This window comes from Hemicordylus capensis, chromosome 2 (assembly GCF_027244095.1).
Source record: "Hemicordylus capensis ecotype Gifberg chromosome 2, rHemCap1.1.pri, whole genome shotgun sequence".
Taxonomy (NCBI): Eukaryota; Metazoa; Chordata; class Lepidosauria; order Squamata; family Cordylidae; genus Hemicordylus; species Hemicordylus capensis.
The window spans coordinates 319,771,321-319,786,481 of NC_069658.1; the positions used below are offsets into that span (position 1 = coordinate 319,771,321).

The following is a 15,161-nucleotide window of genomic DNA, read 5'->3' on the forward strand; positions in this document are numbered from 1 at the left end:
CTGGTCAAAGAGTCAAAAGATAGATAGCGTGCATCAGGTGAGAGATTCAGCGTATAGGTGCTTATATGCCAATGCCAGAAGCCTCCGAGCCAAAATGGGTGAGCTGGAGTGCTTGGTGGCTAACGCAGAAATAGATATAGTGGGCATAACAGAAACATGATGGAACAGTGAGAACCAGTGGGGCACTGTTATCCCTGGGTATAAACTCTATAGAAAGGACAAGGAGGGGCGCCTTGGAGGTGGAGTAGCACTGTATGTTAAAGAAGGGATAGAATCTAACAAGCTAGAAAACCTAGGTGGACTGGAGTCCTCCACAGAAACCCTGTGGGTGACAATACAAGGCCTGAAAGGGAACGTGCTACTGGGGACGTGCTATCGCCCTCCTGATCAGAACGCTGACAGTGACTAGGAGTTGCAGCAAGAAATCAGGGAGGCGTCAAGGAGAGGTAGGGCTGTAATAATGGGTGACTTCAATTACCCACACATAGACTGGGTAAATTCACAGTCAGGTCATGACAAAGAGGTCAGATTTCTAGATACGCTAAATGACTGTGCCCTAGAACAGTTGGTCTTGGAACCGACCAGAGAGAAGGCAACCTTGGACTTAATTCTGAGTGGCACCCAGGACCTGGTGTGTGATGTCAGTGTCATCGACCCTTTAGGGAACAGTGACCATAGTGTGATCAAATTCAGCATACATGTGGGGAGAGAATCACCAAGGAAGTCTAACACAGACATTTTGAATTTCAGAAGAGGAAACTTCTCTAAAATGAGGAGTATCGTGAAAAGAAAGCTGAAAGGGAAAATCAGGAGAGTCACTTTGCTCCAGAGTGCATGGAGTTTACTCAAAACCAGAATATTAGAAGCTCAGTTAGACTGTATACCCAAAAAGAGGAAAGGTACCACTAGGTCCAGGAAGATGCCAGCATGGTTAACGGGTACTGTCAAGGAAGCCATAAAAGGGAAGAAGACTTCCTTCCAAAATTGGAAGGCCTGTCCAAATGAAGAGAACAGAAAGGAACACAAACTCTGGCAAAAGAAATGCAAGGCAACAATAAAAGGAGGCAAAAAGAGAGTTTGAGGAACATTTAGCTAAAAGCATCAAGGGGAATAACAAAAACTTCTTTAAATACATCAGAAGCAGGAAACCTGCCAGGGAGGCAGTTGGACCATTAGACAATGAGGGAGTGAAAACTAACAAATCACCAGGGCCGGATGGCATCCATCCAAGAGTCCTCAAAGAACTCAAATGTCAAATTGCCGACATCCTTGCTAAAACATATAACTTATCTCTGCAATCAGGTTCTGTACTAGAGGACTGGAGAGTAGCAAATGTAACACCGATTTTCAAGAAGGGATCCAGGGGTGATCCGGGAAATTACAGGCCGGTTAGCTTAACATCAGTTCCAGGCAAATTGATGGAAAGCATCCTCAAGAATAAAATTGTAAAGCACCTAGAAGAACAGGCCCTGCTGGGAGTGAACCAGCATGGGTTCCGCAAAGGTAAATCTTGCCTCACCAACCTTTTGGACTTCTTTGAGAGTGTCAACAAGTGTGTGGATCAAGGTGATCCCATTGACATCATATACCTGGACTTCCAAAAAGCTTTTGACAAAATTTCTCATCAAAAACTCCTGAGGAAACTTAGCAGTCATGGGATAAGGGGACAAGTACATGTGTGGATTGCTAACCGGTTGAAAGACAGGGAACAGTGGGTAGGGATAAATGGAGAGTTGTCACAATGGAGGAAAGCAAGAAGTGGGGTCCCCCAGGGATCTGTACTGGGACCAGTGCTTTTTAATTTATTCATAAATGATCTAGAAGTAGGGGTAAGCAGTGAGGTGGCCAAATTTGCAGATGATACCAAACTCTTTCAGGTAGTGAAATCCATAACTGATTGTGAAGAACTCCAAAAGGATCTCTCCAAACTGGGTGAGTGGGCGACAAAGTGGCAAATGCACTTCAATGCTGTCACGTGTAAAGTGATGCACATTGGGATGAAGAACCCCAACTTCAAGTATATGCTGCTGGGATCTGAGCTGTCAGTGACTGACCAAGAGAGGGATCTTGGGGTCATAGTGGACAGCTCGTTGAAAGTGTCGACTCAATGTGCGCCAGCTGTAAAAAAGGCCAATTCCATGCTAGGGATCTTTAGGAAGGGGATTGAAAATAAAACAGCTAATATTATAATGCCCTTATACAAAGCTATGGTGCGGCCACACTTGGAGTACTGCGTACAATTCTGGTCACCACATCTAAAAAAGGACATTGTAGACCTGGAAAGGGTGCAGAAGAGGGAAACCAAGATGATCAAGGGCCTAGAGCACCTTTCTTATGAGGCTAGGCTACAACACCTGGGGCTATTTAGTTTAGAAAAAAGACGACCGCGGGGAGACATGATAGAGATCTATAAAATCATGCATGGCGTGGAGAAAGTGGATAGAGAGAAATTCTTCTCCCTCTCCAATAAAACTAGAATCAGGGGTCATCCCATGAAACTGATTGCCAGGAAATCTAGGACCAGCAAACGTAAGTACTTTTTCACACAACGCATAATCAACTTGTGGAATTCTCTGCCACGAGATGTGGTAACAGCCAACAACATGGATGGCTTAAGAGGGGTTTGGATAACTTCATGGAGGAGAGGTCTATTGACGGCTACTAATCGGAGGGCTCTAGGTCACCTCCAGCCTTGGGGGCGGGGTGCCTCTGGGTACCAGTTGCGAGGGAGTAACAGCAGGAGGGAGGGCATGCCCTCAACTCCTGCCTGTGGCTTCCAGCGGCATCTGGTGGGGCACTGTGCAAAACGGGATGCTGGACTAGATGGGCCTTGGACCTGATCCAGCAGGGCTGTTCTTATGTTCTTAAATCGAATCTGGGGTGATTTGGAGGGGGTAGATTTGGATACAAAACAAATCAGGGGTGATTTGTTTGGGGCACAAATTGAATTTAAAAAAAAATCAATCTGTGCACATCCCTAGCATCTTCACTACTAGCCTCTTGAATGCAGCTGATGTATTTAGCAAACTAAGCATACCCTACTTCTGAGTAACCAGAAGTTTAACTGGGGTAGACAAGAATGATTTGCTCTTAATCATTTGCAGATGTTTGCAGTTCTCAAAATAGTGGCCCACATAATGCACAACATTACAACTCCATACAACTCTACCCTGGGGTTGCTGTGGATGCCGAAGCAGCAAAACAGTTGTGCAGGCAGCACTACCCCAGTTTTCCTGTATTCACCAAATTCAAAGCAGCTTCAGGGCTGCTTAGGTGTCCTCCAGAGCCCTAAGCAGAGCATTATGGAGCTGTAACACTACACATCATGTCAGTGAACACACATAGTTCAGGAGGATTATAAACAATGATTCATTTATAGTTTACAGGTAGTTTTTTATTTCAAACTGTCTTTCGAGTAACATATGGAAGAATATTGACAGTCAATAGTGCAGTTTCAGAGTAAAATTATCCACCTCTGAATTAAGATTTCATTAGACCACTGAACATCCTCCACTGACCAAAAACATTCATGTGTCATAGTATTCCTGAAGTATAAGCTTTAAGCTTTATTGGCAGGATCAAAAGAAACTTGCAGATGCAACAGGACTTTATGGAGGTGGGTGGGGAGGAGGGCCTTTCCACTGGCATCCTCATAGCATCCAAAAAGCTACTCCTGAAGGTTGGAGGACCCTCCAAAGTGGCATCCAACAAAGCATTCAGATGTGAAAACTGGCAAAATCCCCATGTGTGTACCAGTGGAAGGGGCGCTCTGGTTCCTCACATTTGAAACTGCCTGATACAGAGTCAGAGCATTGATCCATCTAAATCAGAATTTTCTGTGCTAGTAGGGACACTCTAGGGTTTGAGAAAAAGGCTCTTTCCTAGCCCTACCTGAAGATGCCAAGTTTTGAACCAGGATGTCTACCTGCAAAGCATGTGCTCTACCATTAAGCTACAGCTCCTTCCCTTGACCCCTGCCCATATCTTTTAGAAAAGGAACAGATGTCTTTAAGCTGATGAATTTTTTAAAATAACCCAAAATGACTTGCCAGTTGGCTTCCATTGGATGGGCATAGACTTCTTAGTAGTCTGGGCATAGACTTCTTAGTAGTCTGGGCATAGACTTCTTAGTAGTCTCTAACAACCAAGAAGGCATCCAGTTCCTCCTGAACAGCAAAGCTTCTGCTAAGTGCTTGTTCCCTGCTTATGTTGCACTTTAGCTCTGCATGTGCTAATCTCCAAGAATTCCATGGCTATCTGAAAAGTCTCCTCCATGGAGGGAATCCTGAAACCGAGACAGATACAAATACACATTAGGACAGTCAATCTGCCAGACTCCTCCAGATAACTAGCTCTACCATCCTACTGTAGTAGATAAGCCAGTGCTTATAATGTACTAATTGTACAAAGTCTGCAGACTAACGCAGCTGCCACCTGGCACGTACAGGACAAGAACATAACATTATGCTCAAAGAACTGGATTCAGGGTAAATAGCTCCTTAATGAGCTTTAATTACATATCAAACAACAAATTAACAAGAGCCCGAAACTGGAAATCTCCTGTAGCTTAATGGAAACCAGTCAAGCTTTTCACAGATGCATCAAGGGCAGATGCCTTACCTCAAACGGATCATACATAGAACTGTCTGCTCCATAGATGGGATTTGGAATGGACACAAAGTGTGGGCTCCTTTCCTCCCAGGAAGCCGGCTCATCATCCTCCAGCTCAGCCTACAGAACAAGTACAAATAGACCAAGCATTTATTTATTTGCCCATTCATTGGAACAGCTGATCAGTCAATCAAACATGGGGCAAATTACTGGCAACCATTCTACCTATCATTTTCATAACCTAATACTTACTTGGGGGTTGTTGGTTTGATGCACATTCTAACAGAGCCATAAGACTCCGTGCAGGGTTGCAGCAAAGCTGTAAAATAAACCCCAATGCTTTTAAAACCTGGGGGCTGTGGAAGCAACATTGCCTTTTTAACCCTTAGAGTCACACATACAGCAATTCCCCTTCCACAGTCATCAGGTTTTTAAAGTGTCGGGGCTTATCTTGTAGCTTCGCTGCAGTCTTATCGCTCTGTTTACAAGCTGAATCATGTCAGCCAGAATTTATACAGTGCTCTTTCCTAAATGGCCCAAGTGCTTCACACAAAATGTCTCAGGAACTTGTGTCCCCATGGGTTTGGGCAGTGGAGGTCTGAGAAAATGTGGCTTGCCCAAGGCCACCCAGTGAGTCTGGCTTATGCAACTGGCCAGTGTGCTATGACCACATACACTGTATGCTGTCCTACTCATGCTCAAGTATCATGTTTAAAGGAAACTGATTTTTTTTCCTTATAGCATTCTAAAAGAATTTAGTAGTTTGTCTCTAAATTCACACCCTAATTCTACTCCTCCCTGCACTTGGCTTGTAAAAAGCCCTGGGGGGAAGGAAGTACATAACCAAACAATGGACCACATAATAGTTGGTGGTAGGAGTGCAATGGGATGAAAATTGATGATCCAATAAAAACTAGGCTCTTGGGGAAAATATTTGCTACTCTGGAGCAATGAACACATGACGTTTCCTTATAGGAAGTCAGACCAGTGGCCCATTTAGATCAGTATTGCCTATGCTGACTGGAAGCAGTTCTCCCAGTTACAGGCCATAGGTTTCCCAGCCTCACCTAGAGAGGAAAGGGGACTGAACCTGCACATACCACTGATCTACAGCCCTTCCTCTGTGCTGGATGATGTCGAAGCATCCCCAGTGTAATTCTATTTTATTGGTTGGTGCAAGCCACCTTGGAGATCCTTCTAAACTGAAAGGCAGGATAGAAATCTAACGAATACGACAAGTATTTATATACTGCTTTTCAACAAAACGATTCCAAAGCGGTTTACATAGATATAAATAGATAAATAAAATGGCTCCCTGTCCCCAAAGGGCTCACAATCTAAAAAAGAAAAATAAGATAGACACCAGCAACAGCCACTGGAGGAATGCTGTGCTGGGGATGGATAGGGCCAGTTGCTCTCCCCCTGCTAAATAAAGAGAATCACAATTTTTAAAAGGTGTCTCTTTGCTCAGTTAGCAGGGGTGGTTAATCCTAACACAAATCATAAGAAATATGACCCAAGCTAGCATCAGTCTTGACTGCTCTTGCTCTCTTTCTAATTATGCAGAAATGCAAACACAAGTTGCTCAGCCATTCAAGCTTTCAAAGGCCTTCCTCTCTTGGATCTGTGTTTTTGATATCATCACCGAAGGAAATTACTAGTCTGTTGGCTGTGGGCCATCTCCAGCCTCAGAGTCACGATGCCTCTCAATACCAGTTGCAGGGGAGCAACAGCAGGAGAGAATGTATACCCATACTTCTTGCCTGTGGGTTTCCCAGAGGCATCTGGTGAGCCACTGTGGGAAATGGGATGCTGGACTAGATGGGCCTTGTGCCTGATCCAGCAGCTGTTCTTATGAAAGATATCAAACCTAAACCAGACTCCAGTACAACTTCCGAGTGTAATTCTTTCAAATGTAATCCCAGCTATGGATACCATGTTGCAAGTTTTATTAGAATATCAGCAATCCCTTGTGACCAAAATGAGATTACAAGACAGCAGACATTTTTCCATAATAACCACATCAAAAGAAGAGAGTCTGCAGGGGTTTGAGAGTAATGAATGAAGTGAGGAGAGGAGACACTTTACAGAAGCACACACAGAATACTGGTTGACATAGCATACAATGCCCCATGGGCAGATTCTGCATTGCCTGTGCTGCTGTGGGCATTTTTTTTTTAAATGGCAGAGTTGTGTAACAGCACATCAGTGTGGCCAGAACCTAAGGGATATACTCGTGAGTCAAATGGGCCGTAACCCAAAATTTGGCTTTTAAAAAGCCAAATCTGGCAACAGAACTGCACATGCCTAAAATTGCACACACAGAGTTGCGTAACACTATGGCGACTGGAAATATTGGCCTTAATGTTGCACAACTGCATTTGTGCACTGGGCTTGGCACAAATCCACCAATTTTCTTTAAATGCCCGCAAACACTGTTTGGTACGTGGGCCACTGTACTTGCCCTGTAAATATTTAATGCAGCTACCTTAAAGTATTGGAACTGGAATCCCTGGTTTCTCCTTTTGAGGTAGTAGAAGGACACTCCAGCAATAGCTATGCAAAGCAGCACTATGACAACCGTGCTCACACTGATGATCATAGAAGCAGATGATTTTACTGCACCAGTAACCTGCAAAAAGCAATGTTTTAAGAACATTCCAAAACATCAAACTAGAGAGCTGAGAGCATTTTAAACCATCTGTTGGCTTTTGACTTAAAGGGACCATTTCCAAGTGTTCAATCTACAATTTCTGTCAGAGTATAACTGTTCTGCCATTGCTTGCCCACTTGCTAGTTGCCTGCTCCTTAAAACAGCTGCCAGCGCAAGAGGAGAGATGGCTGTTCTCTGTCTCTCTTGCTCCACTGTGAGCAGGCCCTGTAACATTCTTTTAATTTTTGTTGTTCAGCCAACATTATGTTGCATCTTAAACACTCATATGGAACTGAGCAAGGGGGTGGGGATGGGCTTGAGACAAAAAATAAAATTAAATAATCAACCAGGATTTGAATTATCATCCCCTCTGATTATGGACTGTTTACTGAAAATAATAAAGTGGGAATAGTTAACCCCGCCCCACCCACCCCACCCCCCCCACCCACCCCCACCCCAAAAAAGGCATACACAAAGAAAGGATAAATCCTCTGTCATTCTGAGTAAGACACCACAGGAACCTGGCTAGGAGGAGACTGCCAATTTGCTTCCACCAGTGCAAGGATCGGTGCAGAAGAAGCCTTTGGATTTGGCTATGAGAAACCAAAAGCCTAAATAAGAAGGCCTTGTTTGGATTATGATCTGAGATTTAGTTTGTTCATTTTAAAATATTTATATAGCCCTTTCCCAAAAATGTTCAATGCAAAAAGCAAAATTTAAAAACAGACACAACAATATTAGTATAACATCCACAAACAAAATAGAAAGTGGTCACAAAAATCAGTCAAATGATGAAAGAGGTCGGCATTAATTAAAAAACGTGAGCTCCACATATCGAGATAACATAGAGCAATACATCTACCACTGATTATTTGCAAATCGCAGTCACTCTTCTCACAGAGCGAGGAATTCAGATCTGATTCCATAAAACAGAGAGGGAGGGGATGCAAAATTGATTCTTTTAGAGCAGGATACAGAAGAGGAATTAAACCGGCAACCAACCTGATCAAGATGCCGTAACGGTACCTTCAAAGGTGTCTCAATAGCATGAATTACCCCATTGGAGGCCAGAATATCCCATTCAACGATCATTGTATTATTAATCACCTTAGAACCCTGGTGCAGTCAAAGCAAAGAAAGCTATATTAAGAGATCATTCACTAAACATGAGTTATGATTCAAAGAATTGTTTATGAATTAAGAAGTGTTGCATACGATCACAAGGTCCAAACAACAGGTTTCATGGATATTAGAAGAATGGATTAAGATAAAACTGATTCTGCCCAATTAACTATAGTTACTTACATGGACCTGGGTGTTGTTCATGGAGTCTGCGATTGAAAGATTGTATCCTGCTTGGGAAGGTATAACTGTACCGGCTGTGAGATTGAAGCTCAGAAGGACCACATCGCTCACTGACACATGAAGCTTCAGGTCATTCAGTGTTAAAGACTGATAAAGCAAATAGATGTTTCAGTTCCAAAGTTATTTTATTGATGAGCAAAGAGGAGAGACAAAATGCCACAAATTACATGCAGCCTTCTGTTCAACCCACAACACTGACCCTGGGTTATACATGCAGAGAAGTGGGCAGGGGACACAGTAGGCCAAACAGATGCATAAAGCCTACCCATTCCACTGGTGGCAGTCTTAAGATCATATTTATGGGCAATAAGGAGTAGGGCTAAATAAGGAAACATTTAAATAAAGTCACCACCTTTAATAAAAAGTCTCATTCAACATCCAAATTTATCTTTGGTCATCGCTGCGGTAAACTTTATAAAGAAAACAAAATAGAAAGATGACAAAAAAACACCCACGCACATGGATGGCAAAACCACGAGTTCCATGGAGGACTGGATGGGTGGTCACAGAAGACCTGCCTAGTTTCTTTTTGCATCCTCCTATAAGTGGAACATGTGGGTTCCTACACAAGTGGGACCTGCCCAGCAGCATGAAGATAGGAACATAGGAAGTTGCCATATACTGAGTCAGACCATTGGTCTATCTAGCTCAGTATTGTCTTCACAGACTGGCAGCAGCTTCTCCAAGGTTGCAGGCAGGAATCTCTCTCAGCCCGATCTTGGAGAAGCCAGGGAGGGAACTTGGAACCTTCTGCTCTTCCCAGAGCGGCTCCATCCCCTGAGGGGAAGATCTCATAGTGCTCACACTTCTAGTCTCCCTTTCATATGCAACCAGGGCAGACCCTGCTTAGGTAAGGGGACAAGTCATGCTTGCTACCACAAGACCAGCTCTCCTCTCAGATGAAGATAAAGCTGACTACCAAGTCCTTTCAATGTATGGGCAATTCTCATGCAAGGCCGGGGTCTTCTTGTACAGTGTTGGCCAGTACTTGCTGAGGCAGTGGCAGTTGGGGTTGGGGGGTGTTGAGGAAGGGAGATTAAGCCTTTAGGAGCTGTCAAAATATCTGCCCGCTGCCACCCAACATCCTGCGCAGTCGTCTGGTCCCTGCCACTCAGTTTGCCAATAAACATGCACAGAAGCTACTTGAAGGAAGTGGAGGAGTAGCTGCTGAAGGTCAGCACTGCATGTGCAGTGGGGGTAGGGTGCGTGGTGGACTGTGGGGCAGGTGGCCGTGTGGTTTGCTAGGCAAACCTGGCAAGAGATGTTACCTACTTTTCAAAGCAGAATCTTCCTTCCTCACCACCCTAATGCCCTGGCAAGCACCAGCCAACCTTGTACTAGCTCAGTGTGTGAATTGAGCTATCAGTCTCCTCCTCTCTCACACACCATATGGAAGGTTTACATTCAATGTTTAAAAAAACAAAACAAAAAGCACTTCAGACCTTTTCTGTGCCTTCTTGAACACATTTTAGTGCTTCCCTTTTCGGATCAAAGGCTTTATTTTTATTTATAATTCTAACATACATGTCTCTAGGCAGTTTGCACTAAAAAAAACCCACACACACCCTAAAATGCAGCAGCAATTAAAAACAGGCAACAATTTAAAATTTAACAAAAAGCATGGGTAATCAGGTGTGTCTTTTTAAAGACAGAAGGCTATTTTACTTTAAAATAGCCTTCTGTAATATATGTACATCATGTAACATATCTTGTAATGTAATTTTTTCAGTGATCACTCAGAATCCTCTTTTGGAGCTCAACCAGGTGCCATTCCTAAGAATGAAGGTCTTCTGCAGCAGACCTAGGATATGGATGGTGCCAGGGTAGGGGACCAAGCTGGCACCACTGCCTAGAGATTTTTATATAAGGCGGTATATAACTTAATTAATTAATTAATTAATTAATTAAATCCTGACAGATGGCCCTGTAATTATACCAAGTTGCCCCTGAAATAGAACACCCACCTTGGAACTACTTTGACTCTACTATCAACACTTTTAGTTTCAAGGGTCATGGCTCCCCACAAAGAGTCCTGGAAATTATAATTTAATGACAGTACTAGGGTTCTGTGCCATAGAAATCTAGTCCTCTGAAATAAGATTTCCGGGATTATCTGGGGAAAGTTCTGTTCTGGAGTTTATTTGGAAAGGAAATTTCTATTATATTATTTCTTGTTTATACAGTCAGACAGCTGTTATTGACTGGTTTGTTTTATCCAGACATCGAGTCCTTCCCAAGGACCTGGGATGCCAGAATTTTATTGTCAATTGTTATAGATATCATCACAGAATATAGGCTGTTCCCAGTAAAGCTGCTTTTTGTAATTGGCTGATGGTGATTTCTGTGGCCCCTATGGTGTTGAGGTGCTCTTCAAGGTCTTTTGGAACTGCACCCAGGGCGCCAATTACCACTGGGATTGTTTTGGTCTTTTTCTGCCACAGCCTTTAAATCATCATCATCATCATCATCATCATCATCATTCCAGGAAATCATCAATTGGAAAGAAAATTTCTTGTTCTATAGCAGTAGCTGCAGCAGTAGCTGTATTTGACTTAAAAGAAGCCAGTTCTGCCTTTGCTGGCTGATGTACTGCACAACGGTACGTGCACACAGTTGTGCAAGAGCGCTCTTACACCAGTGCAAAAATGGCACAAATGGAGTTGTGCGCCATTACAGATACTGGAAATAATGGCCATACTACGTTTGCGTGGTTTTTGCGCTTGCACAAGAGTGCTCTTGCACAGTATGTCACAGCTGGATCAGTTCCCCATTTACATTTTAGTTATTCCTTGTTTTAAACTGAGATGACCACTGCCTATAAGCAATACATTGTTCATTCATGCAGTGAACCAATCGGCATTCAACCAGATTAAGGCTGTAGTGCAGTTACACTCCACTCCACTGTGCATTCCATAGTTCTTACTGTATTGTGCCCAAAGCCAGAGTTGAGAGGTACAAAAAGGGTTTTATAAATGGTGTCCGAGGAGAGAAAGTCAAGAAATTCCCATCCTTCTTGGGTGGCATTGGCATAATCCAGTACCATCTGAAACAGAAAAAGGAACCTGTCTATTAGCCTGAAAGCGGGGCTTTATCTAATGGAATCTGGATCCATCAAAGGGAACATTTCTATGTAATGTTTCAAGGAAAACAAAGCAATTTTTTCCACCAGCTTAAAACATGTATGACAGCCATCCTGCAGACAGAAAAAAGTAACTATTCAGCATTTGCACATGTTAATATACTTAAATGTATGCATACTGTCAAGTATTGAGGTTAAACAAATTCTGCAAACAAAAGACACCTCCCAACAATGGTGTGCAAAACCAGCAGCATTCTAAAAACTGTAGACAACCCTTATGAAATGCAAATTGCTTTCTCTTAATCATTGGTCCTAACATATTGGAAGGAACTGTTTGGTGTGGGGGTGGGGCAGTATCCTATCTCTGAAAGGAGGCGGCAAACTTGTCCAATTTGGACAAGTTTGACCAATTTGGTTAGAGATCCCCCCTTCCCTTTATATTCAGTGGGTTGTTCACTTTTGAAGCGATACAAAGCATTTGCAATGCATGACACTTCCCAGAAGACACAACCATTTGGTTTAATTCTGGAGTGACTGCCTCCCGCCGCCACCACCCACCCACTGATTTTAAGGCTGGGAGTCAGGACACTGTCCTGGAGCACGCAAAGGGATAATGGAGAGTACCTGGGGGCAGGAAAAAAACCCACAAGATTAGTCATGCCACAGCATGGAGAAACCATTTCAAGGAAGAGACCATTTCTAGGTCCCATTGCATGAGACAAAGTGTCTCTGTGTGCATGGGTGGGTGGTGGCGGCGGCGGGAGGCAGGTTTCACTGCCTACCTACCCCCACATGATGCTTTGCACCTGGGCGGTGCACAAGCCGCATGCCCACAATACCAGTGCTGCTGGGAGAAGTGTGGATGACTCTTTATTTTGCCCCCTGGCTGCACTGATAAATCGAGGCCAGGACTCATTGTCCCAGTCTCTGTGAATCCCACAGTGCCCTGCGTGCTGGGCACAGGTCACTGGGAGATTCCCCCAGCGGAAGGGCGCTCCAGGCACCCGTCTCTGTGTCAGCACACAATCCCAGAGCCAGGGGGTTAAGGCAGGGTGCATTTCTGCCTTTAGCCTTGGCTAAGTGCCAGGCACAAGCTTGGCTGCTCATGAGAACAGCCTCATAGACTGACTCAAAATCAATCAAATGACATGATGTATTAGAGGTTACAAAAAGCACAGACTTATTAACAGGGCCATCTGTTAATTTGGAAATAATGCTCTGGAAATTGTTGCCTGGAAACAGTAGGAAGGGCCAGCTGCAGTTCCTAGACCTGGCCTGTCAGAATTCTGTGCCTGCCATCTAATGACCAGAAAAAGGAAATCACTCTCCTTTCCCCAATCTTTTAAGAATAGAAGGACCCTTTCCCACATTTGTCTTTACAAACATTTTGAATAGGCAAGGGGAAGGGTAGGTTCCAGATAATTCAAATTTATGAAGACCCAATAGCAGAAATAATTCCAAAATACAACACTTGTCTATTTGCTTAATCACCGGTAGCATTAACATGGTTCTGCCCAAACAATCACCCTGCGTATTATGAGAGCTTACATCTTCTTGTTCAGACAGAAGCTGCTCCCTGCAAGAGATATCTAATGACTACAGATGGTATACAGAAAGTGTATTATACATTTACTACCGGATGTAGCCATATGCACAAAACCTTCAAACCCACTTGGCTGCCTCATATCCAAAACCTAAGGCAGTGAAGCCCATTTAAATGCTTTTCTTTCTGGAACTACATTTGGATCTAAAAAAATGTTCTTCCTGAAAAAGAACTCTATAGCTCCAAAATGTCTTGGAATTTTGTGACTTTGACAATGTTCAGGGCAGAGTCATATTTTCATCAGGTTTGGGTGGCATCGCCCTCCTCATAATCATCCAATAAAAACCCTCCACTTTCATTTTCTGAGATGCAAATACCAGCAAGGCTGCATGCCACATCCCAGTCTTTCCTGCTCTATACCAACCTGTAGAAGCATGAATGTGGTGCTAGCACTTACAGAATAGTAGATTGAGAAGTTTTCCTTCTGGCCCAGCACAGTTACAAGACTCCCTATGCAAGTATAGCCGTCGCCAATAAATCCATCCCTACAGTCACACTTTACATCTGAAAAGGAGAAATAAGAGTTAGACTTGGCAGCATTTAGGTGGGAGGCAAATCTCATTATTCCATGAGATGTTTCCATGCATTTTGAATTCAGGAAACAGCACATCCATGTATAAGCACCTTCCTTAGATTCACCTTGCTATTCCTCCACTTGTTCAGCTTGGATAATTCAGCTTGCTGACATACTGCACAGTGAAACATGGGCAGTTAGAGCACCACACATTAGTATGTAAACAAACACTGCCAACAGTATTGCAGAACAGGGCTGTTCTGCTCTGTCTTAAATTTGTGCAAATGCAGACAAATGACACAATGCCCATGATTTCTAATGGACATCGTGCAACTGTGCTTGTATAACTTTAAAACAGAGTAGGACCAGCCTGTTCTGCAACACCATTGGCCATGTTTACACATACACACAGAGCAACATGGGCAGTGCTCCGTGTCCACATTTCACTGCACAATATGTCTTTGGCAGTTTCCTTCTAGCAGACATGAAGGCAGCATAATCAATTCCCCTTTATGAAACAGTACTCTCTCACCTTTAGCTCTGTAGCAATAAGCATCCCACTTCTTACTGAGGTCATTCTGAAAGCCATAATTTACAATCCCAACATGGTTAGTGCCACATTTCCCACTTGGATATACAGTTGGGTAACCAGCTGTCCTGTTATAAAGCCAGCCTACTATGCACAGGTGGAAGCCCATCTGGGGAAAGAAAGAAAGACAGACAAGCTCCTCTTAACTCTGCATATTTCAGCCTGTCAGTATTTTGAACAGATTTTCTCTTTGTAATTTATCTTGCTCTCATAATTGTGAATTTACGTCACACAGACGTGGAGGGAGATGATTTTCGTTTGCATGTCATCTGCTATGATGCTCAGATGCCAAATTGTGTTGTCTGCATCATCTGACAGTATGGACATCACATGCTTATTCTCCTATGCAGATTTATTCACCATCTATTCATGGTTCTCATCTCAGAAACAGCTATGACCAACATCAATAGTGGGTTTGAACTTTGAAACAAGGTCCCTAAAGTGAGGCAACTGACCACTGAGCGGGTGCGGTGTCACCCAACTAGAACATTTAGGCACTCTTGAAGCAAAGGAGTGAAAAGTCAACCAATGGAAGCATTCTCTCCATTGGCACTAATGAGAGCTTCTACCCACTTTTGCAAATAGCAGCCACAGGTGTGCATATGTGACCTAGATCAAAATGGGGGGGGGGGGGCGGGAGGGCGGGGGTAGGGCAAAAGCTCCCCAAGCTTTGAGAAGGTCCCAATCTATACGTGGGCAGTGCAGCTGCTACTTACCAAGGAGAACTGAAGCACATTTAAGGTCAGG

General features: G+C 43.6%; 1 protein-coding gene across 1 annotated transcript in view; it reads right to left on the minus strand.

The window, feature by feature from the left end:
* Window positions 1-3,372: 3,372 nt before the first annotated feature.
* The window catches only part of STAB1 (stabilin 1), a 165,357-nt gene continuing 153,568 nt past the window's right edge, over window positions 3,373-15,161 (minus strand). The window contains exons 62-69 of the mRNA XM_053300133.1: window positions 14,358-14,523; window positions 13,709-13,815; window positions 11,553-11,672; window positions 8,570-8,716; window positions 8,267-8,380; window positions 7,100-7,243; window positions 4,621-4,731; window positions 3,373-4,285 (exon numbers count right to left, since the gene is read on the minus strand). Of these exons, the coding sequence (XP_053156108.1) occupies window positions 4,232-4,285; window positions 4,621-4,731; window positions 7,100-7,243; window positions 8,267-8,380; window positions 8,570-8,716; window positions 11,553-11,672; window positions 13,709-13,815; window positions 14,358-14,523 (963 nt within the window). The 3' untranslated portion in view covers window positions 3,373-4,231. The remainder of the gene's footprint in view (window positions 4,286-4,620; window positions 4,732-7,099; window positions 7,244-8,266; window positions 8,381-8,569; window positions 8,717-11,552; window positions 11,673-13,708; window positions 13,816-14,357; window positions 14,524-15,161) is intronic.